The 25,338-nt window shown below is 40.5% G+C and overlaps 1 protein-coding gene across 5 annotated transcripts; it reads right to left on the bottom strand.

Annotated features, from left to right (window-relative positions):
- Positions 1-6,718: 6,718 nt before the first annotated feature.
- LOC148027448 (uncharacterized) lies at positions 6,719-24,874 on the bottom strand. Of its 5 annotated transcripts, XM_087689137.1 has the most exons (12): positions 24,259-24,873; positions 23,823-24,134; positions 23,434-23,739; positions 23,293-23,346; positions 12,168-12,302; positions 11,952-12,044; positions 11,704-11,795; positions 10,132-10,522; positions 9,648-9,980; positions 9,104-9,255; positions 8,798-8,889; positions 6,719-7,837 (listed from the first exon to the last, which is right to left on the bottom strand). In XM_087689137.1, exons 2-12 carry the CDS (start codon positions 23,902-23,904, stop codon positions 7,696-7,698), a joined length of 1,872 nt encoding a protein of 623 aa, XP_087545263.1. In that variant the 5' UTR covers positions 23,905-24,134; positions 24,259-24,873; the 3' UTR covers positions 6,719-7,695. The 5 variants fall into 5 exon arrangements, with proteins under 5 accessions (XP_087545263.1, XP_087545262.1, XP_087545265.1 ...); XM_087689136.1 differs by having other exon boundaries at positions 23,823-24,873; XM_087689139.1 differs by having other exon boundaries at positions 23,434-23,727; positions 23,823-24,873.
- Between the last annotated feature and the right edge of the window lie 464 nt (positions 24,875-25,338).

The raw sequence follows: 25,338 nt of genomic DNA, 5'->3' as shown, positions 1-25,338 counted from the left end.
AGCTACGCTCTGATACCATGTTAAGATTACGGGATCTAGAGCATGGCAGTTGGTTATGGAGGATGGAAAGAGAAGAGTGGACTCATGATGGAGAAGACCAAGACACTGTTTGTTACACAAGTGAATTAGGTTCCAAGATTGAGACTTGGACTCATAAACACAATCTTGTGTATGTGGACAATGACACTGACACTTCACTGAAAAGAAAAGAGTACTATCATTGCATTAAGAAAAGGAAGCAAGTACAATGCTTTATAGGAAAGTAGGAAACTGCAGTAAGCACCACTGTGCATATGGGATAGGTAAGCCTGCATGTCCTTAACTCTGAAGCTCCATACAAAGAGGCTATTTAGTAAGTGTGATTGATGATTCTCAACATGGAGCAGCCACCAGGTTATGTGCATGATGTTCATCCTGAGTTTGTTTGCAGGTTGAAGAAAGCCTTGTATGGCTTGAAGCAAGCACCTAGAGCATGGTCTGACAAGATAGGACAGTATCTTGTCACTATTGGCTTTCAGATTTCCAAGGAAGATTTCTCACTTTATGTGAGAAAAATAGAGAAATGTATTATGCTACTTTTCATTTATGTTGATGATTTGATTATGACAGGTGACAGTGATGAAGATATCCTTCATGTGAAAATGCTATTGAAGCAGAAGTTTGAGATGAAGGATTTGGAAGAGCTGAGTTATTTCTTGGGCATTGAGGTGATTAGATCACCAAGTGGGATACGGCTCTTACAGAGGCAGTATGGATTGGACATGCTGTCCAAATATGGGATGACAGGTTGTAAGCCTATTTCAATTCCTTTGGAGCAGAATGTGAAGCTAAGCGCAGATGCAGGTGAGCTTCTGGAAGACCCTACTATGTACAGACGCATAGTAGGAAGTTTGATTTATATGACTATTACTAGGCCAGATTTGAGCTATGCTGTTGGATTGGTAAGTCAATTTATGCAAGCTCCAAGGAAACCGCATTTGGATGCGGCTAGACGCATACTCGAGTATGTGAAGTCCACATTGCAGTATGGACTACTTTATGAGACTGGGGTTCAGATACAGTTGCATGGATACACTGATGATGATTGGGCTGGTAGTATTTCTAATAGACGATCTACCAATGGATATGTGTTCTCTTTTGGGAGTGCGGCAGTCACTTGGAGCAGCAAGAAACAGCCTACAGTTGCCTTGTCGAGTACAGAGGCTGAGTACAGGAGCGCAGCAATGGCTGCATGTGAGGTAGCTTGGTTGCATAAGCTACTTTATGATATGCATCAGCCTACAGATGGGCCAGTTGTCATTTATTGTGACAACATGAGTAGTATACACTTGGCAAATAACCCAGTCTATCATGCTAGAACAAAGCACATTGAGGTGCATTATCACTATGTGCGGGAGAGGGTTTTACTAGGTCTTATTGATCTAGTTTATGTCAGCACAGAGGATCAGGTAGCTGATATATTTACGAAGGCATTGGGCGCAGAGAAGCTGCGCAAGTTCAGAGACCTGCTTGGTGTGCAGGAATTGGGATTGAGCTCGAGGGGGAGTGTTGAGATATCGAGCTCCACTCGTGATATGCCAGGGTGACCGTTGTGCATTTATGTCACCAACTTGTTAGTTGCAGATGCAATTGGTACACCGCCCATGAATAATAGCTAGATGACAGCTATCCTTATCTACTCTTGTTCGTGGCTCAGTTAGTATGCCACCTTAGTTAGTTGAGTTTGGTTTGAGACCCATATATAGGGTTCTTCTATTTCTTTGTACTAGAGTTCTTTTGGCTTACACAACTAAGAAGAGGAAAACTGTTTTCAGCCTCCACCTTTGTGTGTATTCCCCCATTGTGTAAGTGAGAAAGCTACAAGTGAGACTCCTTCCTTCTCTCCCACAATCTTGACACCTGCTTACTTTGAGCAAGCCTATCGTATTACATCAATAATGAGCTTTCCCATCCTTAATCTTACCTACAACTGAGCAAGTCTACCCTGCCTTAATAGCATTAGTCCTAACCTACTTGAAAGGCTTGCTTACTACTAAGAAGTCCAAGCCTAACCCATCCTACTTGCTTCGAGCAAGCCTATCGTATTACATCAATAACGAGCTTTCCCATCCTTAATCTTACCTACAAAACTGAGCAAGTCTGCCCTGCCTTAACAGCATTATTCCTAACCTACTTGAACTAGCCTAGGATTGCATCTACTCTAGCATCAAGTCTTAACCACATAAGCTCGCCTATACTTGAACTTGCATAGGATTGCATCTAATCTACCCCCAAGTCTTAACCACCTACACTTGAGCTTGTATACACTTGAACTAGCCTAGGATTGCATCTACTCTACCCCCAAGTCTTAACACCTAAGGTTGCCTACACTTGAGCTTGCGTAAGATTTGCGTTAACACACTTGGATTAAAGCTTACTTAAGTATAACCTCTAACATTAAGTTCAACCACTTTGGCTAGCCCTAAAGTGCCTCAAGACCACCAAACCTCAACCAAGGAAGCTTACCCTACTTGGGCTACCCTACTAAGTCTACCTAATCACACAAGCTCATTGCACTAGGGTGAGGTAAACTTATCTACTTGATAGATAGGTCCAACTTGTTTAAGCTTGCTTAGACTAGTCTACCTACCCTCAAACTAGTCTGCTTACTCTCGACTTGGTACCTACCCTCAAACTAGTCTACTTACCCTCGACTAGTCTACCTACCCTCGACTAGTCTACCTACCCTCGGACTAGTCTGCTTACCCTCAACTAGGTACCTACCCTTAAACTAGTCTGCCTACCCAAATAGCTATTCTACCCAAACTAGTCTACCTACCGAAACAGCTAGACTCCCAAATCCATCAAACTTGCTTGCCCAAGTACCCCAAAAACTCAAAAATACCTATCTATGTGACCAAGACCTAAGCTAACCTACCCAACTCTCAATCAAGGCTTGCTAAGCACCACTCATAACTAAGCTTACCCATCAAGTCCAACTCAAGCAAGCTTGCCGACTCACTCCTATCTTACTCTTACTTGAGCTTGTCCACTTAGACCCAAGCTTCTAACTAAGCTTGCAACTTTGACTTAACTTGCTTCACCTTGAGTTTACTACCTATCTAGAATCCTTGCCTATGTAAGCTTGCTTGCATTAAATGTCAAAAGCCCAACTACTTGAAACTATCCTGCCTTTTACCTAAACTCAAGTGAGCTTGCTCACTTTGTTTGACCCAAACTTGTTCATATGAGTTGACCTAAGCTCAGTTTAGTTTTCGTACTTGGCATTTAGTTAACTTTGTCTATCCTATCTTAGTCTAAGTAGCAAGCTTGGTTACATGTTGCTAGTCAACTAGGCCAACATGGCATTATTTTAGACATAATTGGCTACCTCTCATTCTTGGCATGACACCACATCTTCTTGATGATTTGTGCAACTCCTCAATACAATGCATAGTTTTATGATGACTTATTCCTAGGGTGAGTGACAATGTATCGTAACCCAATATTCTTCAATTTGTATGTAAATAAGCAGCCCGCTTAGACCACATACCAAGAAAACTACCATGCACAATACATGAGTCTTATCAATACCACCCTTGCAATGCTTAGAAGCATTGTGGTATTTGTTGTCCACAAGGAGATACAAGCTATGGCACATGGTAAAGTGGTAAGAAGATTAGATTGTAGTCAATTTTTTTACTTTTCTAAACAAGAATTAATTACATGTTACTTTCAAGATATTATCAAGTGTATGGAAATCAAGAGATGGTGGCAAAAAACAAGACTAGGCTTGAAGAAGACATCAACGAAGGAAGGATCTCTTGAACATCTCAAATGCCAACAAGATACAAGACAACCTTGCAATTTCAACAAGTTTAGAAGAAATGTAAAAACCATCAATTATTACCAATATTCCTTTAAGCAAGACACAACTTGGCTTCCACCTCAATACAAACTGCTTCATCAACAGCTCAAGTATTCACCAACACACCTAATTCTTCTTCAACAACACTATCATCAATATCAAGGATTTATACTTCCGTTATTTTGGCCCTCAATATTCATTGTATGCAATTGAGTACACAAACTAATCCTAAGAGCCAAGCTTGCTATCTTTGATTGGCCCTTGTATTCTCTTTCACTTCCATCTTTGTCCATCCAAAGATGATTACAAGGCACTATAGTTTTTTAAATTTTACCCTTAAAAACAAACAAACATAAAGCAATATGCACCCATGAGCACTACATAGCATCTAGGGGTTGTCAATTTGGGGACACCAAGCGACCTCTATCAATTAGCTCCATCTCTAACCCCCTAGCCCCTCTTTGCAACTTCTCCCACATACACTCAAGGCACGCCAAGGGTAGGACATGCCTATGAAGTCTCAACTCATCTATGATTAGACTTGTTAGCTTGAGTCACTTGCACTTCTTTCCTTTACATCTATGAAGTCTCAACTCATTTGTGATTAGACTTGTCAACTCAAGTCGCTTGCACTTCTTTCCTCTACACCTCATTCAATCCAAGTGTCAGAAGATCAAACTAATTAAAGGCTCATACAAACTATCATTTCAATTGTTGATTAATTTACTGGGGACAGTGTCCTTTAAATACTATTAGATTAGGCTCAAAATTTAGCCCTCCTACTTCATATGTTTCCTCATGATCTTCTTCACGAAATCTTTTTTCTCCAACAAAAATTTTTCCTCTCAACCAATGGAGTTTCTTGCTTCATGAAGTACCACTAATAAAAAGAACCTTAATTGAGCTCTATGCTCACTAAGTTCTAGCCTATATAAGTATTTACATTCACATAATATTTGCACCATAACCTATACACGAATTGGGTTTCAAGTACAAGACAAAACTCTAAGCTCACTTAGAGTTCATCTCCCAATCCAACAAAATATGTGGTGTGTACAAAAATAGAAAACTAGCACCCTCCATAAGAGATAAATACATGTGAGGTTTTTAATTGCAAGTGTAAAAGTTCGTGGAGGACCCCAAGCCATCACCTTTACTATATTAAGTTGTCCACGTTCTAGACCTTACCATCCATTCTCCCTAACCCTTCAAGCTACACCCAAGAATGGACTACCGATGAGGTATACATCTATTAATGGCATTCTACAAAACCTTCTCACCAATCTCAACCCTCATCACCATCTAACAAAATGACTACACACATTATACAACTTGCTCCATAAGAGAGAAATACATGTGAGGTTTTTGATTGCAAGTGTAAAAGTTCGTGGAGGATCCCAAGCCATCACCTGTACTATACTAAGTTGTCCACGTTCTAGACCTTACCATCCATTCTCCCTAACCCTTCAAGCTACACCCAACAATGGACTACCAATCAATTATACCTCTATTAATGGCGTTCTACAAAATCTTCTCACCAATCTCAACCCTCATCACCATCTAACAAAATGACTACACATTATACAACTTGCTTCCATAATTGCCACACACACACATGCAGAGTTGTTGTTGTTGTTGGGGGGGGGGGGGGGGGGGGGGAGGGGTGTGCACGCAAGATCGTGATAAACTTAAAAGATTAAAGCTCACTCGTGCATTCCATTCATCTCCTTTTCTTTTTTCTCTCTTGTACAATACATGGATATTTCATGCCATCCACATCCAATTGAGAGCTTGTAAGAGAGTGAGACAACAAGGTACCATGCAAGAGAAGCTTTTTCTCATCTCTTGCTTGTCCACATCCACTTGGCAACATGCAATGAAGCATAACAAGAAGCAAATTAAAAGCTTAACATGTAACAAGCGTATATATCCGAATCGTAAGACCATCTACTACTCTATTTGAAAGTGGATACAAATGAATATTAGTTGAGCCTACTACAAACTTTAGATCCTTAGCTTTTATAAGATTCAAAAATGTTTTACTCAAAATATGAGACAAGTGTGAGGTAGTTGAACCATGGGAGAGTTAAGCTCTTGAAAGAATTAAGCGTCATACAATGTCCCACAATTGAGCTTTAGCACTTCAACTTCAATTACAATCTCCATGAATGAAAATCTAATATAAGAATTACTACATACATCAATGACACTAAACTAGTGCTTAGGCTTTTTGAACTCTTCTATGATGGTTTAGCCACCCTCAATAAGCTACCCGTTTGCCCTCTTACCTAGTTACCTTCGTCTTGGTGATCTCACCAAAGCGCAAAGAACCACAATCCCCAACAAATACAACAAGCCTTCACGTGTAGGTCAGCCATTACATCACATAATGATCCAAACAACTCCATTGAGGACCAAAGAAAGCCAACACTCTAAAAAGCAATAGTAAGCACCATAGTAGTCAATTGAAGCTCTATGAGAACTGTGAAAAGGCTGAGTCACTGTAGTATAAGAGCACAGTAGTGTCAGCTTTGGCAAAAGATACGTACACCTTCATAAACATGTGCACAATGTCATGAAGGGTTTAAGTACAACAATGGCGGCATGTGGAACAAATGTGACGACCTATTAAACAAAACTACTAACACCATCACCCCCTCAAAATGTCACAAGCAAGATGGCAATAAATCATCGATGCAGACAAATAAAGCTGTGTTTTCCACATCCTTATGTGCTACAACAATGGAGTGTTGACAACCATGTTGAAGCATCAGATAAATTTGATGCAATGTATTTGTGAAGTCAGGGTAACTTTTTTATTTTTACACAGAGCGTTAAGAAACCCAAGCTTGCTGTTAAAGAGTCTTATTATTTATGGTGTAGCCACAAGTATGAAATATGAAGTGTTAATTTTTTAACCTAGCCATATGCAAGTTTATGCTACAACTCCCACTGAAGAATTCCCCGCAACTTAGCACCATAACAAATGGAAGAGAGGCTGCAAAAAGTCCCCCTCTTTTATACATCTAACAATTTTCGAACTCTTAGGAAAGGGCATCACATTTGAGACAACTTTTACAGCCTTATAACAAATGGCCTTGTATAAAATGAGGTAAGAGAGCATGAGCTGCAAGTGGGCATGTCCTCTTTTGAGAGAGTTGATACATCCAACCTAATCAGAGAGTATAAAACTGCACGGTGTTTGACAACCTTGTTAACTGCTCATCAGCCAAGTGAGACAGCAATGTTTCTTACAATCGAGAGAACCTGCTCTTGCAAATGATCTGCCAGGATCGGTCTTCAATCAAATAACAATGCCAGGCAACCCATTTCATGGACCTGCAATATTTCCTTCATTTCAATTACTCAACCAGGTGAAGTACAAAGAAACCTCTCTCAACTCTTCGCATTCTAAGCTGTACAACAATGCAAACTTGATAGTAAAGCTTCAGAAGCTATGCCCATGGCACAATCCAAAACTTCATTTAGGAGATAGCCAAGGTTCCAAGAAAGCCAACATGAATGTTCCTTTGTCTCATCACCAGTAGAGGCCCAACAAACACCATTGAAGTTATCAGAATCAGTATTACAGCTGCTCTTGAAGGCTCTGAATGTGACCTGCACCACCCGACTTGACAGAGAAACTCTACATATTGGGCAAATCCCATGATACATGAAGGTACTGATCCACACAGTTGAATGGGAAGCCTGATTGCAGGAGCAAACTTTTTTCTTTGAAATTCCCCCAGTTGTCCCTTTTTGCAAAGATCGTACAATGAAGCTACTATCTTAGTTTATCACTGATTGTTCTTAAAGGTTCTGCATCTAACCTGCCGCTCCACCCAACTTTACAATGAAATTCGGCAAAGTGGACAATTCCCATGGCAAATGAGCCACTGATCCACACAGTCCTTATGAAAAGCATGATAACAGGGATGAATTTTCCGCAGAACTTCACCAGTTTCATAGTCAACGAGGCAAATGGGACACCTGAAATCAACACGAGGTTCTGATCATTTTGCTGGGTAGCGTATTCTGCTAACAGGTGCATGAGACAGTAAGAAATCTAATCAAACATCATGCACAGGAATAGTACTATGTTTGGCAGGTAGCCTAAACACTTGACCTGCTAAATAAGTTGAATGATTATAGCAGCTGTGCGCAACATGAAAATCTACTCACTCATTTCCTTAAAGATCGTATAAAAGCCTTCAACTCAAGCTGTCTAAAAGTAAATATCAAGAAAATACTAGCCTCACACTGATTTGCAGACCTTGCTATCAAGCCGTGAAACATACATGATTAGATGTTGAAGAGGCATACTCTCCCCTTCTTTACCTATGAACAAGAAATGAGCAGCCACACTACAAGGAGGATGTACCACAAGAATTAAAATCATTCCTAGTCAGCCTGCTGTTTCTAAGACAAGCTGAAATCTCAGGAAATGGCCGGTTCTCTCCCCACCTCATCTCCTGTCCAAATTTTGCCCAACCTCTTGCTACTTGATTTTATACAAGAGTATTTCAGTACCACAAGTCCAATGTCATGTTACAAGCATTTTAATGCAATGATTATAGTGGCAGCCTCCCTTGAGCCTCCTAACTATTCTCGCACCACAGTTGCATTCTCCTTGGTATTTGTCAGGATAAATATATAAACCACGTTCCAAGTATGTACAGATACTTTTTTGGACACTTTGAAAGTTCAATGGGTTCCTTTTTCTACTTGTCTTCTTTCACCTACATGTCTAATTTCCCTTGGCAACAAATCATGTTATGTGCAGAAAATACTGGAGTAATTAACTCAATGAAAAAAGGGCATAAACTGAACTATCTGGACATAGCTGCCAAAAGTAATTAATCAAATATGCATGCCAGATGATGCAGACTTCCTAAAATAAGAAGATGGAGCATCTCACAGTATCTCAGGCTTAGGGTGCTGAAAACCTACTGTGCCTGATCATTTGAGAGGCAGCTATCTTCATATAACACAATTGGGAACATTTCAATGGCCGGCCTTTGAAGCCCTCCTTCGCTTACAACCTGCCAACAAGCCATCACCACGTTATCTACAAACAACAGTCTCCCTAACACCAAAATGTACATGTTGACTGAACAAAGTACTGTCTAGACTCTACTCACACAGGACTGAATTACACAAATGTGATGACAGCATTATCTTAGTTATGTGTGTCCAGAATGAGAAAAATGTATAACATAGAGCAGAAGAAAGATGATAAGTGGACAGAAAACATACAGGGTTTTCTGAATTGCCGAAGCTGACAGGATCAAACTCAGAATTAGTTTGTTGATACAAAATCCTCTTCAAGAGGGCCACAGTCATGCATAAAACAAGTGAGGAACCTATTGCTAACAGAAGTATAATCCCTGTGCTTAAACCTTTTCGACCTGTGCCATCATGATCATGTTACTATTTAGATGGAGAACTGTTTTTTTAAGAAGCTTACTCACAACGTCATGATGATAATATCGCAAGTATATATTCTCCTACAGACTGTTAGAACTTTGTAGTATAGATTATTCTTGCCAAAATGATGACTAAACATGGAACAAGCAGGTAAATTTTATTAATAAACTGGGTAAGACAGAACTTAGTCCTTGAAGTCAAGTTCTCTGATCAACCACAGCCATACACAGGCCTCAAGCAATTTGAACACATATACACTCATGCTAGAAATAATATTCTCCATTAACAAAAAGCTTACTAAGATTCTGAGATGCCCAAAAAACAATCATCTGTACTGCACCCATTCATACAACTCAAAATGGGCTTCACATACCTGGAAAGTTGATGACAACATTATAAAAAGAAATCTGATGTACAATGTAGTCCAGATTGACAATGGCAATAATCAGATCTTTTTCAGCCAATTGTCCTGCATCAGCTTCGTATTCAACCAAAAATTCCCCAGATACATTGCCACCAACTGCTAGAGAATAGTTTGCTAGTGTGGGGAAACCTCCATTTTGAGCAAGGAGCACTGCATTTTGAGAAAACTTGACTGACCAATTGTGCTGATTGCGCGACTTTGGATCGCTCATCTTAAAATAAGCAACTTGGCCAGGAAAAAGCACTCCAGAAACATTGTCTGTAAGATGTGGGGAATCCAGCGCTGTCAAAATTACAAAAAAAGTAATTGAGACGACTATTAAAAACAAAATGGTACACAAGGGAATCACATTAAATGGAGAAAATGCAACACCAACAATTGTTTAAAACTATGTATAAATTTTAAAAAATGTCTGCCAACAAGTATCACATACATCCTTCACAGAAGTGACCCCCATAACTTGTCTGGCATTGGCATACAAGATCTGATACACACTGTCCATTAGGGTAAGAACAGTCTCTTGGACACAGGTACTTAGAGCTATGTGCAGTCGCTGTAGAAATAGTGAGGTTCACAAGCGAGACTTCTTCAACACAAGCATCATTATTATAAATCCCAATAATGAACAGCCCCACACCAGTAAAATAATAATGATGATAATTCTGCCTATTCTCATAACCCAGCTTATCTGCATACTTGTCTACATCAAACTCTGATGGTAGAGCTTGCTGTTTGTGCTCACTGTCCCCTGGCATCAAAAAAAGTATGACATCACCGTGTAGTCGAGACATCTCCACCAATACCCGAACTCCATCATCAGATACCTGCAATTGCTATCATTATATCAAGATATGCTAGGCATGAATGTTGATGGAGATCATTTCTATTATTTTTTTAACAACGTCATTTCTTTGACATACACATAGGATCTTCAAAAATAAGAGAAACGTTTCAGTCAAATTCACGTCAATCTTTTCGCATCCTACTTATTGAACTTATACTCTTTCATTCTAAATATTCTGATAGCTGGAAGCACTTTCTTCATGCCTTGGTTTGTACAAGTTCTTCCAGCCTTGTGGAAAGAGCTTTTGGCCATCATAAGTGCTTTTTCTGGCTGAAAGTCAGAATATGGCTTTCATGTGCCCCATAAGATATGAACCCTGGAATCTCTGTAGCAGGACAAGGGTTCTAAGCACCGGGCCTAAAACATTTTTCACCACACAAGCATGCATATGCATGCATGTGAGCATGGACACTTGATCCCTTCTAAGCAAGTGTTATATACACAAAATGTACTTTGGCAGCACAGACCTTTCTATTGTATACTTGAAGTAGAACAAACACAAAATGCCTCTTCAAAACACCCTTGGTGATCTCAGGCAGAAAAGTCAATTTGAGATATTATGACACCTGCTGCTCATCAGAATCATTCTCTGGAAGTTTTTCCTTCAGTCCTATGGAAATATAAATCCACATATAAGCATTACCATTCTTTGTTTTGCTCATTTTGGGCACTTTCCACAGTTTGGACAGCCAAGAACAAGACCATGTTGTGAACGTCAGCCCTTGTAGAAATTGTCTTTATAGACTGCTTTAAACTTGGCCAATTTCAGCAGTAGTATTATTCTTTGCAAGTTTTGCGACTTTGATAAGTGTCTCCCTTAGAGATCAAGTATTAAAGCTTTCAAAAATAGAGAGAGAGTGGGTGTGTGCGCCCGCGCCCGCGTGTGTGTGTGTGTGTGCATATGCAAACTTTTTCTTTGTAATAATTCCTGTTGAGTCCTGCACCCTACACCTAAGACATGCCATAGTTCAATAAATAGTTTGTCTCAGAAACATCTTACTGACACACGTCCCAGGGATGAAAAACCTAGAAGAAGAGACTCTCAAGCTTCGTAGAAATAGACCAACTATAAATTTGAAGCTATCAAAACTTAAAGAAGAGAACTCTTTGGAACTCTATGTAACACAAATTAAAAATAGTAGCAAAACAAAGCATTCATACATTGAATGTGTAGTATTTCCATTCTCCAGATTGCAAAGACAGTCCAGTCACTTCCACCCTTGACTGCTCAGCCGTCAGATGAACAGGCTCTGCTGGCTTCAAAACAATGTACATTATAATGCCTCTGATCAAAATACTGCACAGCCTTTACTAAATCTCAAGGACAAATCGTGGAGTCAAGTAACTTTGACACCCTTCAAATGTACAAAAAACACCCTAAGAGTACATAAACAACCCCATAGACACACCTGCAGTACACACGAAGCTTTCCCTAATATCATTGCATCCTGCTGTTCCGACACTGGCACATGGCTTGATCAGCTGGGATCCAGTTGTATTATCTGAATGTTTTCATAGTATAATGCTAAGTTAATAATCAAAAAAGCAGTTAAAGAGATATCAAGGCCACACAAAATTAATGACAGCGTATGAATAAATGTCTGGAAAATAGTGCACTGTTTTACCTAAACACCATGCTTTTAAGGTGTAGTTCAGCAGGATTCCTGAGGAGGAAACACCAACATACCAAGGCATAGCCTCTCGAAGAGCTTCAGTAAGCTGCAGTTTTAAAAATGCATATGACTGGCGGCATGTGACTTCTGCAATCACCATTGTCATGACTTACCAATCAGACAACCATCCATCTTTTCATTCACAACACAATAAACAACAATCTCATTCAACTCTCTCATCAACTCCCTACCATATCTATAGCAGGTAAGTCTGGGACTTTTGGGAATTTTGCTCTCTTTTGATTCACAATGCAATAAATAACAGCCTCATTCACCATAACTCTCTCATCAACTTGCAACCATAGCTACAGCGAGTAAGTCCAGGACTTTTGGAAGTTGTTCACGTTAAGAGCAAAACTTCTAAAACCCAACCCTCCATAAACTTTGGCCACTATCAAAATTAATCATTGTGCATACATTGTTGGCAGCAGCCTAACAAAGAATGAGAGATGAAATGAAATGAAATGATCTATTAACATCTACAAGAGGCCAAAATGAGATCTATGAGAACATAAGTTGCAGTTGTCTGTAAATTGATACAATAGTCTAGGAAATACAAAGTGAAGTAAAAGAAATCTAATCATAAATGCTCATAATAGAAAACCCAGCTGGTAGTGTCATAACTAATGAAGTGGACCTAGGAGGGACATGAAGGGTGCATTATCATCTCAGGAAAACCCTCATCGGTCACTAACACAGCCTCAATCTCATCCCATGTAGATAAGAACATGGATGGCCTAGCTCTAGCTTGATCAAGGATCTGTTGTGTCCTCTTGTGCATGTGTCATAAACAAATCTCACAAGCTGTAGGACACCTGGAATGTCCCTAACATAAATGTAAGTTGAGGCGGTGTAGGGGACTCCTTGGTACTCCTCTTAAATACAAATCGAGACTAGTCAGAGGCTATCTATGTCCTCCTCATGAAGAAGTATGTGAATTGTCTTTGGATGGGCTCTTGACAAAATTGTGCTCTACCTCAAAGGTCTACCTCAAAATTGTGGGCTCTTTGGATGGGCTCTTGACAAAATTGTGCTCTACCTCAAAGGTAGAATGGTCTCTCTCGATCCTCGTATCTCTAGGAGAAAAAGACCAAGGTATCTCTTAATAGACAATGGAGGCACCGCCGGATCTTCATAGCAGGCCAAGCAATAGCAAATGTAATGCTCCTTTGTCTCTTGGTCTTGCTGACAAATTTGACACACACACTCCTTTGGAGATGTGGATGTATATCTACTAATCTCAAACTCTAGCTGGTGTACAGAGGTGCATATCTGATCCATGGCACATCTAATCCTAAGTGATAAGTGGGTATCCATGTACTTCGAGCACACAACAAATCCATCCTATAAAGAAAATGGTCTCAATAGAAAGCTATCTTCATCCCTATCTCGTGTACTGACATTAGCCATGTCCTCCTAATCTCCACTCAAATAAGATCCTACCAAACAATGCTACCAATCTCCGAATGACTTAGAGTGAGCGACAATGCATTGAGGGAGTACTGAAAGGGTGGTAGCTATCCATGCTAAAACTATGTAACTCAAACCATGATATCATCTAGACATACCAATATGAAGTATCACCCTTAGCAACAAACTATCATGAGGACTCCAGCTAGCCACGCATATTTGTGTTTGGGGAGCTCCCATAAGTTATGTATAAATTATACTAGTCTGATAAGAGCCTCCAATAAGATCGGAGGAGTCCCCCAACTCACCTCTAACAATCTGATGTGAGACCAAAGCCTTACATCTATAGTCACTACAAACAGGGGACGGGACAAAGGTGACAAGGTTCCATTCCATGCACGTACAATATGTTTCGTACAATACCATACCATAAGTTCATTTCATACAATACTTCACAATTTGCATGACCCCAAAAAAAGCAACCACTTAAAATGTTCATTTGCTCATTTTTTTGAAATTTTCCTCCTTTTTTTGGGCTCTTACACATTCAAACTTCTCTTCTTTCACACTCCTCCCTCTTTCATACTCCTTCCTCTTCTCTTCTCCCTCACCTCTACCCTTATAAAAGGGAAGCCCCCTCCCCCATCTCACCACAGAAATCAGCCTCCATCTTCATCAATCTTCCTCTCTTAAGCTCAAGTTTCAAGCCACTATCTTCTTCAATCCCCCTCTCTCTCTCTCTCTCTCTCTCTCTCTCTCTGACTTGGAAGTTTCATTCATACATATTACACATTACATCCTCTCCCTCTCCTCATTCTTCTCCCCAATGCCTAGGCCTCTTCTCGATCTATCTTTAAGTTGCACGTTTTTTTATGTGTAGGCTGATTTTAAATATAATTTTATATGTATTTTTTAATTAAACATACGAAACAACGTATTTTATCCTCAACATTTTTGTGTATATTCCATACCACATATATTCACACACTAACATATGAAACCACCCTAACGGGAAACTAAAACAAGGATGGAGAGAATGGGTGGAAAATAGAGGACAAGGCACCGGGACTAAGACTGGAATCGTGACTTGAAAATTACATGTCTTCTGGACATAATTTAGATACTCTATGAAGAAACTTTTTCTAAAGTACCTCAACCACCAGATTGGTCCCAAAATTGGCCACCCTTTCGATATTTCTTTAGCTTTATTATTAGAGAAGTTGATTTGCAATGGGATTCTCTCGATCCTCTTTGCAATCCAAACTCCCCTTGCTGTCCAAAGTGACCAGCAAGTCTTCAATCTGATTTTCCCCTTGATTCGGGCACTTAATTGGCCTTTACCCACTTCATAGACAATGGAAAATGACCCAAATTCAATTATTTGCTGGTCCCTCCACTTGAATAGGCTAAAAATCATCTTCAACCCTAAAAAATCCAAGTCTTGGAGCTTCCAATTTCTAACATGCTTCCTAAGGCTGTTGCTAAACCCTAATTTCTGCTGTAAATTAGGGTCTACAATAGAGAAATTTTCAATTTCTCAATCTCCAAGGGTCCAAATGCTAAGGATCTTTGGAGCAAGGCTATGAAATGGCTGGGAGATGAGAGAGCAGCTGTAGAGAGACAGAATTCAAAGTTTTGTCGCAAAGAATGCCTAAAAATCAGTCAAATGCAGCTGTTGCCCTACCACAACAACTTGTAGATGCAAAGGACTGAAGAAAATCTGTCATTTCCTGCTGTTGCCCTATCTCAACAGCTTGTAGATACTGTCACCTACTGTAGATTGGTCTTCTCCAACCCCTGGCTGCCTCAAAAGATCCTCCAATGGCTGCAGATCAAACCAGCAACATCTCCTCCCTCTCTCTTGTAGCCTAAATACACTAAAATGCTTCTCTCCAGCTTCTAAAGACGTTTTTCAATCTTACATGGGCATTTTTAACAAGTGACAACCTTCCCAAATGGTTTTTTCAATCGTAACTATAATTAAATATTAATTTTTAATCTTTAAATACTGAAAATTAATCTAATAATTATTTCCGTGCCTTGAAAAAATGGTCTGATTGGCCAATAATTAAATTGGCTGGCAACTTCCATTCCTAAGTGTCTATGCGCCATATTTGACCATCAGATTAGCCTTAGGTACCATTAAACGCCACTTCTCTAGTGTCATCAACCGACACTTATAGCCAAATGAAAAACCTAGGCCAACAATTGACACCAGATACCTCCAAGTACTTGTGCAACATAACTTATAGCAACTTTTGCCTTTAACATCCCGTGATTTTCTCAAGTCTCGAACTCGTAAATTTACTCTAACCCCAATTACACCTCACATGTGCAACATTTACTTAACCATGTGATGAAAAACTAATCCACATGTTAAGTGAGGTTTCAAAAATACATGTCCTTATGACATAGTCATCAATAAATGTAACAAAGTAAAGATGACCCCTAAATGCAAGTGTCTTCATGACACCATAAACAGCAAAGTGAATGAGCTGCATTTTTCGAACAGCATGCACTACACCATCCTTTTTTAAGCCAAGTTTGTGCATCTTGCCCAAAATACATCCCTCCTCACATACATGAGGAGGTGGAGTCTCCACTGGAGGCAAAGCATGTACCATATGACACCTCTTAAGGGTAATCAAGCTCCCAAAGCTCATATGTCCTTGATGCACATGCCAAAGCTCTGCATTTTGCATAGCACATAAGACTAGTGAATGTCAAAGCATCATGAGACTGTCAGTCATAAGCATAGAAACATGAAACGGGGAACGGGAACAGGGAAGGGGAACAGGGACGGGGACGGGGACGGGAACACCAAACCTAGGGAACGAGGACGTGGGAACGGGAACGAATTTAAAAAATCAAAATTCATCAAGTAGGAACGGGAACGCCAAACCTAGAGAAGGAAGAGAAGAAAGAGAAAGAAGAGAAAGAAGAAGAAGGAAGAGAAGGAAGAGGTTGGAGGTGGGAAAAGAAAGAAGAGAAAGAAGAAGAAGGAAGAGAGGGAAGAGAAGGAAGAGAGGGAAGAAGAAGAAGGAAGAGAATGAAGGTGGCTGGGGGCAGGATGCAAGCAGGAGCAGGACGCGACCAGGCGCAGTTAAGTTTTGCCACGTGGCGTTCGCGTTCCCTGCTGCGTTCCCTGTCTGAAATGGGATAGGGAACGTTCCATCATTTGGAAACGCGGTCCATGACGGATACATTCCGGGGACGGCGATTCCACGTGCCGGGGGGCCGTTCCGACCGTTTCCTGTCACTATGGTCATAAGTGTCTAACAAGAATAAACCCTTGTACAAGGTGTCAGGAGACGTGAGTGTCTAGTCCATCTCTCTATCTTTGGAAATACAATTGTCATCCTCAAACATGACCTAAAAGCCATGCTTATTGAAAGCAAAAATAGACAACAAGTTCTTTGTAATGCCAAGTGTAAACATTACATCTAGAAGCATGAAGTCTACACCATCTAGAACAATAATAGTGAATGTCCCAATGCCATAAACATCATAACTATAGCTATTCGCACATGTGACACACTTCCCACCATAGATTAAATGCAAAGAAGTAAATAAACACTTCTTGGAAGTGATGTGCTTTGAAGCACCACTGTTAAAATACCATGTTTGCTGCATTTCATCAACATTAAATGCTGAATCAACCATAGAAGATGTCAAGAGATAACTAAACAAACAAAGAGACTATACGGTTTGAAGGAAGAAACACAGTGTGTGTATGGCAAACACTAAGAAGAGAAGAGAAACTCAAATGAGCAAGATGATGAAGTGAATTTGGTACAAGGGTACCGTGACGCAAAGGATGCCTTGGAATAGGGAGACTACTGAAAAAGCTACTAAGTCTATACAAACGCGGGGACAATGAGGAGTCACTTGGAGCAAGGAGTCTGCCATCGAAGGGTGAGGAGCCTCTAAGTTTGCAAACGCAAGCCAAAAGACTAACGCTAGCTACTGGCAAGTGATGTTGGAGGTGGAAGAGACAAAAGCTGTAAACACAAATGTAGTAGCCTCTGATGTTGACACCTGGTGGAGAAGAAAGTTGCCAACAATGAAGGAGATCCCAAATGCAGTAAACACAAATGGGTGAGGCCTCCTATTTGCCAAACACAAGGTGCAAGGGCCTCTAATCTCTCGCCAGATGAAGGAAGGGGCAAAAACTGACAAATGCAAGATCCACCAATCTCTAGAGGTGAGGACATCAACAAATGATGGGACATCAAATGATCAAGACTCACCAAACGCTACAAACACAAATCAAGGACTGTGTAGATGATACCAGGTGAATGAAGATCAATGCCCAAGTAAAGTAGCCGTCATCAAGTTGGCGATACTGACACCAGGCTGAGATGGCTATCGCTAGGCTGGAGAAGCTGATATCAACAAGATGGGCTCCAAACGCAAACCTAATATTGAAGGTGACATGGCACTCGAAGAATATGCTGAAAGAAGGAAGGAGACAAAACTATCAAAAGAAGTGAGAGAGAGTGGAGAGTACAGATAAAGAATGAATGGGAGGTGTCATATATATAGGCATGAACAATCTCGAGTCTCGCTCAATGCAACCTCTCGAGCGGCGCTCCAACTCTCTCGAAAGACCCTAGAAAGCCTTTCACGGCTAGAAACTGAAACCAAAAATGAAAATGATAAAAGGAAACTATACGGAATGATGTGGTTTCTTAATACCCCCCTCTCAAGCCCAAAAAGAAACACAAAAGAAAAGTAAGGTGAAAAGAAAAAGATCCACCCTGTAATCTGAGAGTGCCACCTGAAAAAAAGACTTGTGAAGATAGTCACAAGACTGGATGAGCAATGGAACCTGAAAAACAACCTCGAGTAAGAAGCCACTAGCTCCGTTACACCATGCTGTAATAAATACAAAGGCCTAGTCATAAATTTGTTGCTGAAAATCCAAGGATTCTGTAGGTCCTCTAGATGGTGGATATCAATGGAGATAAAACTACTCGAAAGAGAGCCAAACCTCCAAAGTAAAAGATGGCAGGTGAAGAACTTCGAGAGTAGTAGGGTTCCCCTCGAAAACTAAAGTAGAAGCCCCCTCTAAAGCTAAAGACAAAGGAGATATCCCCTCTAAGGGCAAAGGAAAAGGATTCCCACTTTCTATCCCCCTCTTAAGAGAGAGAGGGACTCCAACTCATGGATCACGGACTCCGAGGTATCTGATGACAAAGGAAGCACCGCCAATCGTGCCGAAGATAGTATCTGGGGCTTAGAAGAAGCAGAAGCCAGAGAGTAACCAAAAGTGTCTTCTCAAACCTGAGGAGTGGGATAGGAGGCTCAAGGTGGACCAAGGGTGGCAAATAATCACGAGCTCGCAATGGAGTGGATTGTGGAGATGTGGACCATGGAAACCACTAGACCCAAAAATGGGTGGAAAAAACCTCCAAGCAATGAGATGGTCACCACAACTTATCGCCTCGTGAGGGCTTAAAGCCTCCTTTTACTTGCAAGAACTTAGTGCAAGTCAAAGACAGATTATTGTCTTGAGCAAAGTCAGGTGAGAGCCAAGGTAGAAAAAGCTGTGGCCCAAAAAGGAGAGGTAACACGAGTGCCTGGTGGAAAACACATATACTCTGGTGAAGTAGGGAGCAAAGTTTGATGTCGACAATCTGCAGGAATGTGACCATTCTTGCCACAATAGGAGCACCAAGAGACATGCAATCTATCGCTGGAGACGCCATGGGACTAGAATGGCATCCTGTAAAAGGGGAAGATTAGAAGGAGAAGAAGGATATCTCCAAGTGATGCAACAAAAGTAGAGTAATAATCAAATATTGATGCCACACCTGCAACCTATCTTTGCCTTCGCTGATCCAGAGAATCTTCGTGACTCACTGAGGGACTTTGGCTCTGATTGCATGTCAAGAAATGATTGGGCAAACAAAGAGACCGTAGGGTTCATAGAGAGAAGCGCTGTGTGTATTTGACAAACTTTGAGAAGAGGAGAAACTCAAATGAACAAGATGAAGTGAATATGATACAAGGGTGTCATAACACGACGAATACCCTAGAGTAGGGAGATTGCCGAAGAATCCTCCAAGTCTACAAACAAAGGGATGATGAGGTATCGCCTAGAGCAAGAAGACTGCTGTCGAAGAGGAGCCTCTGAATCCGTAACGCAAGGATAATGACTGAGAATACCTAGAATAGGAAGATTGCCATCAGAGGATGAGGAGCCTCTAAATCTACAAACAAAAACCTAAAGAATGACACCAACTACTAAGAAGTGACATCGGAGGGAAAGGAGTCAAACATCATAAATGCAAATGTAACGGCCTTTGATGATGATGCCTGGTGGAGGTCGCCAACAATGAAGGAGATTCCAAATACAACAAACGCAAATCGACGAAGCCTCCTATTTGCCAAACACAAGGTGCAAGGGCTAGTAATCTATCACTAGATGAAGGAAGGCACAAAAACCTAACAAGCACAAGGTCCACCAACCTTTGAAGGTAATGACGTCAACAAAGAATGTGATACCAAGTGATCAGGACTTTCCATAGGCTACAAACGCAAATCAAGGGACAGATGACACCAAGTGAAAGGAGGCTAACACCCAAGTAGAAGAAGTCATCACCAAGCTAGGGATGCTGACACTAGACTGAGAGGAGTTGTCACCAAGGTGAAGAAGCTGACACCAACAAAATGGGCTTCAAACGCAAACCTGATAATACTAAAGATAACAAGGCACCAAAAGAATATGCTAGAAAAAGAGAGGAGACCAAAGTCTCAAAAGAAGTGAGAGTGTGGTAAGTACAGGTGAAGAATGAATGGGAGATGCCATATGTATAGGCATGAACAATCTCGAGTCTCGCCCACTAAAATCTCTGGAGCAGCGCTCGAACTCTCACAAAGGACCTTAGAAAGCCCTTTTGGGACTAGGAAATAAAACCAAAAATGGGAATGAAAAAGAGAAACTATACGAAATGATGTGGTTTCTCATCAAAAGAATCATAACTGCATGTGAAAAATGCATGATCCTTCTCTACCAAGTTAAATAAAGTATCACTATCTACTGATTTGCTGGCTAATCCCTCTTGGATAGCCAAACTGAAGTCTTTCTTCTTCTCCTTGGCCAATCTCTTTTGGTACTCATTAATATAGTGACCAAGCTTCTTGCAATAATGGCATTTTTCCTTCTTTTCAAACTTATTTAAGCCTTGAACAGCCTTGTTTGATGGCTGTCTAGCATCACCCTTTTGCTGATTTTTTGCATTTTGCCCAACTTATCCTTTGCCTTTGAACTTCAAAAGCATAGACTCATCACCCAAATGTAATGCAACATTCTTCTGAATCTGTTCATCTAGTAGCAAAAGAGGCTTTTCAATTGTACAAATGAAGGAGCTGCTACCCCCTCCCCCACCCCCTCAAAGACAACATCAAAGATGTGGAAACCAAGATGACTGTGAAAAGAGAGTTTAGTGTGATGTTCACCAATTCAGAATCTTGAATAACCTCATCAACATTAGGTAGCTACTCGTGCAAATCCTATATGTGAGAGAGGTGACCTATCACCCTTATCTATGTTCACATCAACCAAACCACTACAGAGATAGAATATCCCAGCCTCATTGCGTATCGCAAACATATGCTCAAGTATATTCCATGTTAATGATGAGGTCTTACAAGTCCAAGTGTGCGAAATAATTGCTCTTTTCACTAACAAGGCAATCAAAGAAAGTCCATGTACATCCTTCAAATCCCATTTCCTCTAATCCTCCATAGGAAAGAGAAAAGGGGCAACACCAACACTAGCAACCTGTTCTCAAGCATGACACTAAGGAGTCTGAGATCCAAACCCTCTTGGTTGCTGCAAGTCACGCATAACATAATCCCATGAGTCCTTCACAACAAGAAGCTTACAAAGCATAAAACTCCACAACAAGTAGTTGAAGCCATCAAGCCTGTCCTCCTACGTGAAAATACCAAGAATGCTACTCTAATTATTATTTTCCTAACATACTATGCTATCAGTTATAGACAAAAATCTACAGCCAAATACTTCGACATTGAAGCATAGAGTGTCTACTCCTCAGAGTACCAAAAATCCCTTGGGATAAACTAACAAACGTCAAATTGTCAAACAAATGCCAAAGTGTGCACAATGTCGCCCAAATTATAGTTCCAAGAATATCAGTAATACATTGTTGTATACTGATGTAGTACACTTACCTTATAATGTGTGCCCACAAAATTACAAATTTCAACAATTTAATGTCACTTTTCACAAAATTTCTGAAATGTTTTTTAAATTTATTGTTTAATCTTACTATAGCAATAATTAAATGCTATTGTACCACCAATTTCTTACCTTGGAATGTATGCAAGGCAAAAGCCTCAAATTTCTTCTTGACATTTCAAAAAAATTGAAAAAGTTTCTATCATCCGAATTCCTACAAAAGTATTATCTCTAGACACATGCCAACAATAACCAATAGCTAGAATCTACCTCATGATATATACTAGAGCCAAAAAAACTGAAAAGCTCTAAATTTCTCACATCAATATCAATGAAATTGCACACCGAAACTCAAATTGGGCAAAAACCCAAACTTTCCTCGAAGAAATTTAGAGAAATTTTAAATTTTGAAAAACTCAACCAAAAATCCCCAAATTTCTTGGCATTGAGTATGAGAAAATGACAATTTCTTTGAAATTAGCTATAAGATGAGTAAGATAGATGAGAAATTGCACAAATTTTTGAAAACCCCAAATTCGAAAAAATAAGATTTCTACATTTTTTTCATAGATATGCAAAAAATAACAAACAAGACAAAGAAAATGATGAGCTAGGCCAAGAAAATGACAGGCATAGCCGAGAATATTATGAACAAGGCTAAGAGAGATTGTGTGCAAAGTTGCAAGAAAGACTACATGCAGGTTAAAAACAGCAACAACATCTCCTTCAAAACAGCAACTTCTCTTCATCGGTCTCAACATTGGTTGGCTGCAGCAGGACCTTGATGTAGCGACACCAACAGACAATGGCTTTTAGTGTTCGCATGGCATACCAACTAACTAAAACATTGGGCACTACCCAAAGAATTAGCGAATGCTAACACTTCTAATCTTTCACGTAGCACTCATGATTCATCCTATTGTATTTTCATCAATTAGAGCTTTTTGGACTCTTAGGACCAACTATACAACTGCATTTTGCTGCCTACTACATCCACAACATCATATTTAGCAACCTTCTTCATCAATTGGCCTACAATCCTGCATCAACATCATCCCTAGTGGGTTTGCTACACTCAAATTCATACAGAAAGGACAACACTCTCCCTCAACCACCTCCCACAAGAGCCAATGGTTGTTGGACAGCTCCACTCCTTAAGCACCCGTATTTCTACCTACTTCATACATTTCATTTTAATACTCATCTATTCACTAACTACTCTCTCTTTTTTTGTGTTTTGAATTCCTAGAAACTCCCTATATTTTAGTCATTTATACATGCTAAATTCTCTTTGCAAACTCTAGCATATCTTCACAAGTGAAGATCATTATCACTAATTTTCTAGATATATTTAGCTTTTTCAAAAGGGATTATAGCAAAGAAACTTGATGCAATGAGAAGAAGTAATCAATACCACAACCGCTGAAGTATGCAAGACAGTGAGAAAGGACTACTTACTCGGTTGTACTTGTGTAAACGGACTGCAACTATCCAAACTCGGGCTCCTGATATCTACATTAGGGCAATAAAGTTTTTACTCAATCCAATGTCCGTTCATTCAAGATAATTGAGAAGCTACCAAAAAGAAAAAGGACCCACTAGTAGTTGCCAAGAGGGTGTCATTGTCAGTATCAAACAGCGGATTGTGACCGTCAATGTTCATCCACAGCACATAGCTTACATGATCATAATCATATGAGGTGAATATGTCCATGGGGTTTGATTCAAGGGCAACAACAAGAAATGAGTTCTCATCTGCACAGCTTCGTGCATCCAAAGTGTACACATTCAGCAAACCTGGACCAACACTTCCTGAAATATTTGATTTGTTCGGTACAATTGTGATATTCTCCAGAATGTAGGAGTGGGGATCGGCTGTGCATAAGGCCAATCCTGTGACAAGTACTGCTGAAAGTTGTAAATGAGGGGAAACCAGCACCATTTGAATGTATACCCAGCAAATTCACAAATGAATTAACCACACTTACCATAAAACAAGAGCAAAAGAAATTTCCACCTTGTGAGGCACCCAAAAAGTAATCCAGGCTGTACATCATCAATAGAAACCATAACAAAGCGACTTGAAGTGCAACTCGGGGAATCATAACAATGTGTATATAAAGTCCTGCTATTGTTCAAGCTACAGACAGGTCCTGCATCTTTATACAATCACGTAGGGCAACTCTGATGCCTTGAGAGCTTATAAAACTGCTAGAATGCCCTGCCCGGGTGCTTCCCGGCCAGGCGAGAAAAGCTAGCACTTCGGGACGAGCTGAGTACACTGAAGAAAGTTTAAGCAACTGTAAAGAGGACAATAGTTTCGTTAAGTCTCTATTTTGCATGTGAGCGATTCTAGGAAAGCCATAATTCGTGCCTACTTTCTTCCATTTCTCCTTGCCTTCACTTGGCTTCCTTGTGGTATACCTCTGGCGAAATCACCGCTTGTGGTACTGAACTGGCCTTCTTGCTGCTCTTCCAAGCTTCCGTTTTTCCTCGTTCCATTCCAGTCAAAGAATCATGCTGTGTATGCCTGCCTGTTTCTGGCCTGCACAAATCGCTGCCAGTTAGACCAAGCAACCTCCTCGATATTACAGTTCTTCAAAGCCTCTCTTTCTCTCTGCCTCCACTTCGAAATGTCTCCCTGTGGGCAATGTCTGCAGGCTTTTCTGTAATAATAATTCCCTGGTGAAACCCTCCCCCTTTCCTTGCGACTCTTCTTCCGCCTCTTGGGAAGGTGTCTTCTGGAGGCTTTCACAGTTTCACGATAATCTCCTGGGGAAGGCGGCAAGCCCGAGAGGAAGGACCGGAAGAACAAGCTTACTATGGACAACAAGATCCATCCAGGCATCTCCATGTGACGATTTGAACAAAAGGCAGAGAGATATATATAGATAGATAAAGATCTGTAAATGCAGCGAGGGCGCGAGGGAGCGGATGCGAGCTTCCCCAGTCACTACCTGGCTTCTTCTTCCACTGGCATAACAGAAGCCAGGCGCCACCTGCACCCACCCTCTCTCTCTCTCTCTGTCTGTGGGCCACTTTACACAGCACCATCCTTTAATTAAAGAGGACGCACTACCTACACTAACTAAAGCCTATGTACTTACCCCCTGATTAAGCACACTACCCACCTACATTGTTTACCTGATTGTGCTTGCCTGTCCTACTTGTCCCCATCAGCATTTTGACTACCAAGTCCTTCTTGACTTGACCGGTGTTCGCGAGAAAAACCCGAGGTTTAATGTAAAATGAATTGCAAAAATTTTAGTGACAAACCCTTCCAATTTTGTATTGCATTTTTTCGCGAAAAACCCGAGGTTTAATGTAAAATGAATTGCAAAAATTTTAGTGATAAACCCTTCCAATTTTGTATTACGTTTTTTCGATCCGGAAGTTGTGACAAGCCCAATATTTTCACCCAAAGGTTTGCCGCTCCAAAGCTACCGCAGAATCGAATTGCTAACCTTTAGCTACCCACACACCCTTCCTTCCACCTGGCCTAGC

This window comes from Lygodium microphyllum, chromosome 12 (assembly GCF_053477565.2).
Source record: "Lygodium microphyllum isolate KBCC chromosome 12, Lygodium_microphyllum_v1.1.10, whole genome shotgun sequence".
Taxonomy (NCBI): domain Eukaryota; kingdom Viridiplantae; phylum Streptophyta; class Polypodiopsida; order Schizaeales; family Lygodiaceae; genus Lygodium; species Lygodium microphyllum.
The sequence above is the reverse complement of the archived record's forward strand: the minus strand, read 5'-3'. Positions and strand labels throughout refer to the sequence as shown.

What these genes read in the sequence shown, in the direction of transcription:
- LOC148027448 (XM_087689136.1), bottom strand. Translation starts at nt 23,904, where the DNA reads ATGGTTTCTATTGATGATGTACAGCCTGGATTACTTTTTGGGTGCCTC. An exon ending in GGGTCACTTCTGTGAAGGAT is followed by an intron (nt 9,981 to 10,131) that starts GTATGTGATACT and finishes TAATTTTGACAG; the next exon opens with CGCTGGATTCCCCACATCTT. An exon ending in TCGGCAATTCAGAAAACCCT is followed by an intron (nt 8,890 to 9,103) that starts GTATGTTTTCTG and finishes GCTTGTTGGCAG; the next exon opens with GTTGTAAGCGAAGGAGGGCT.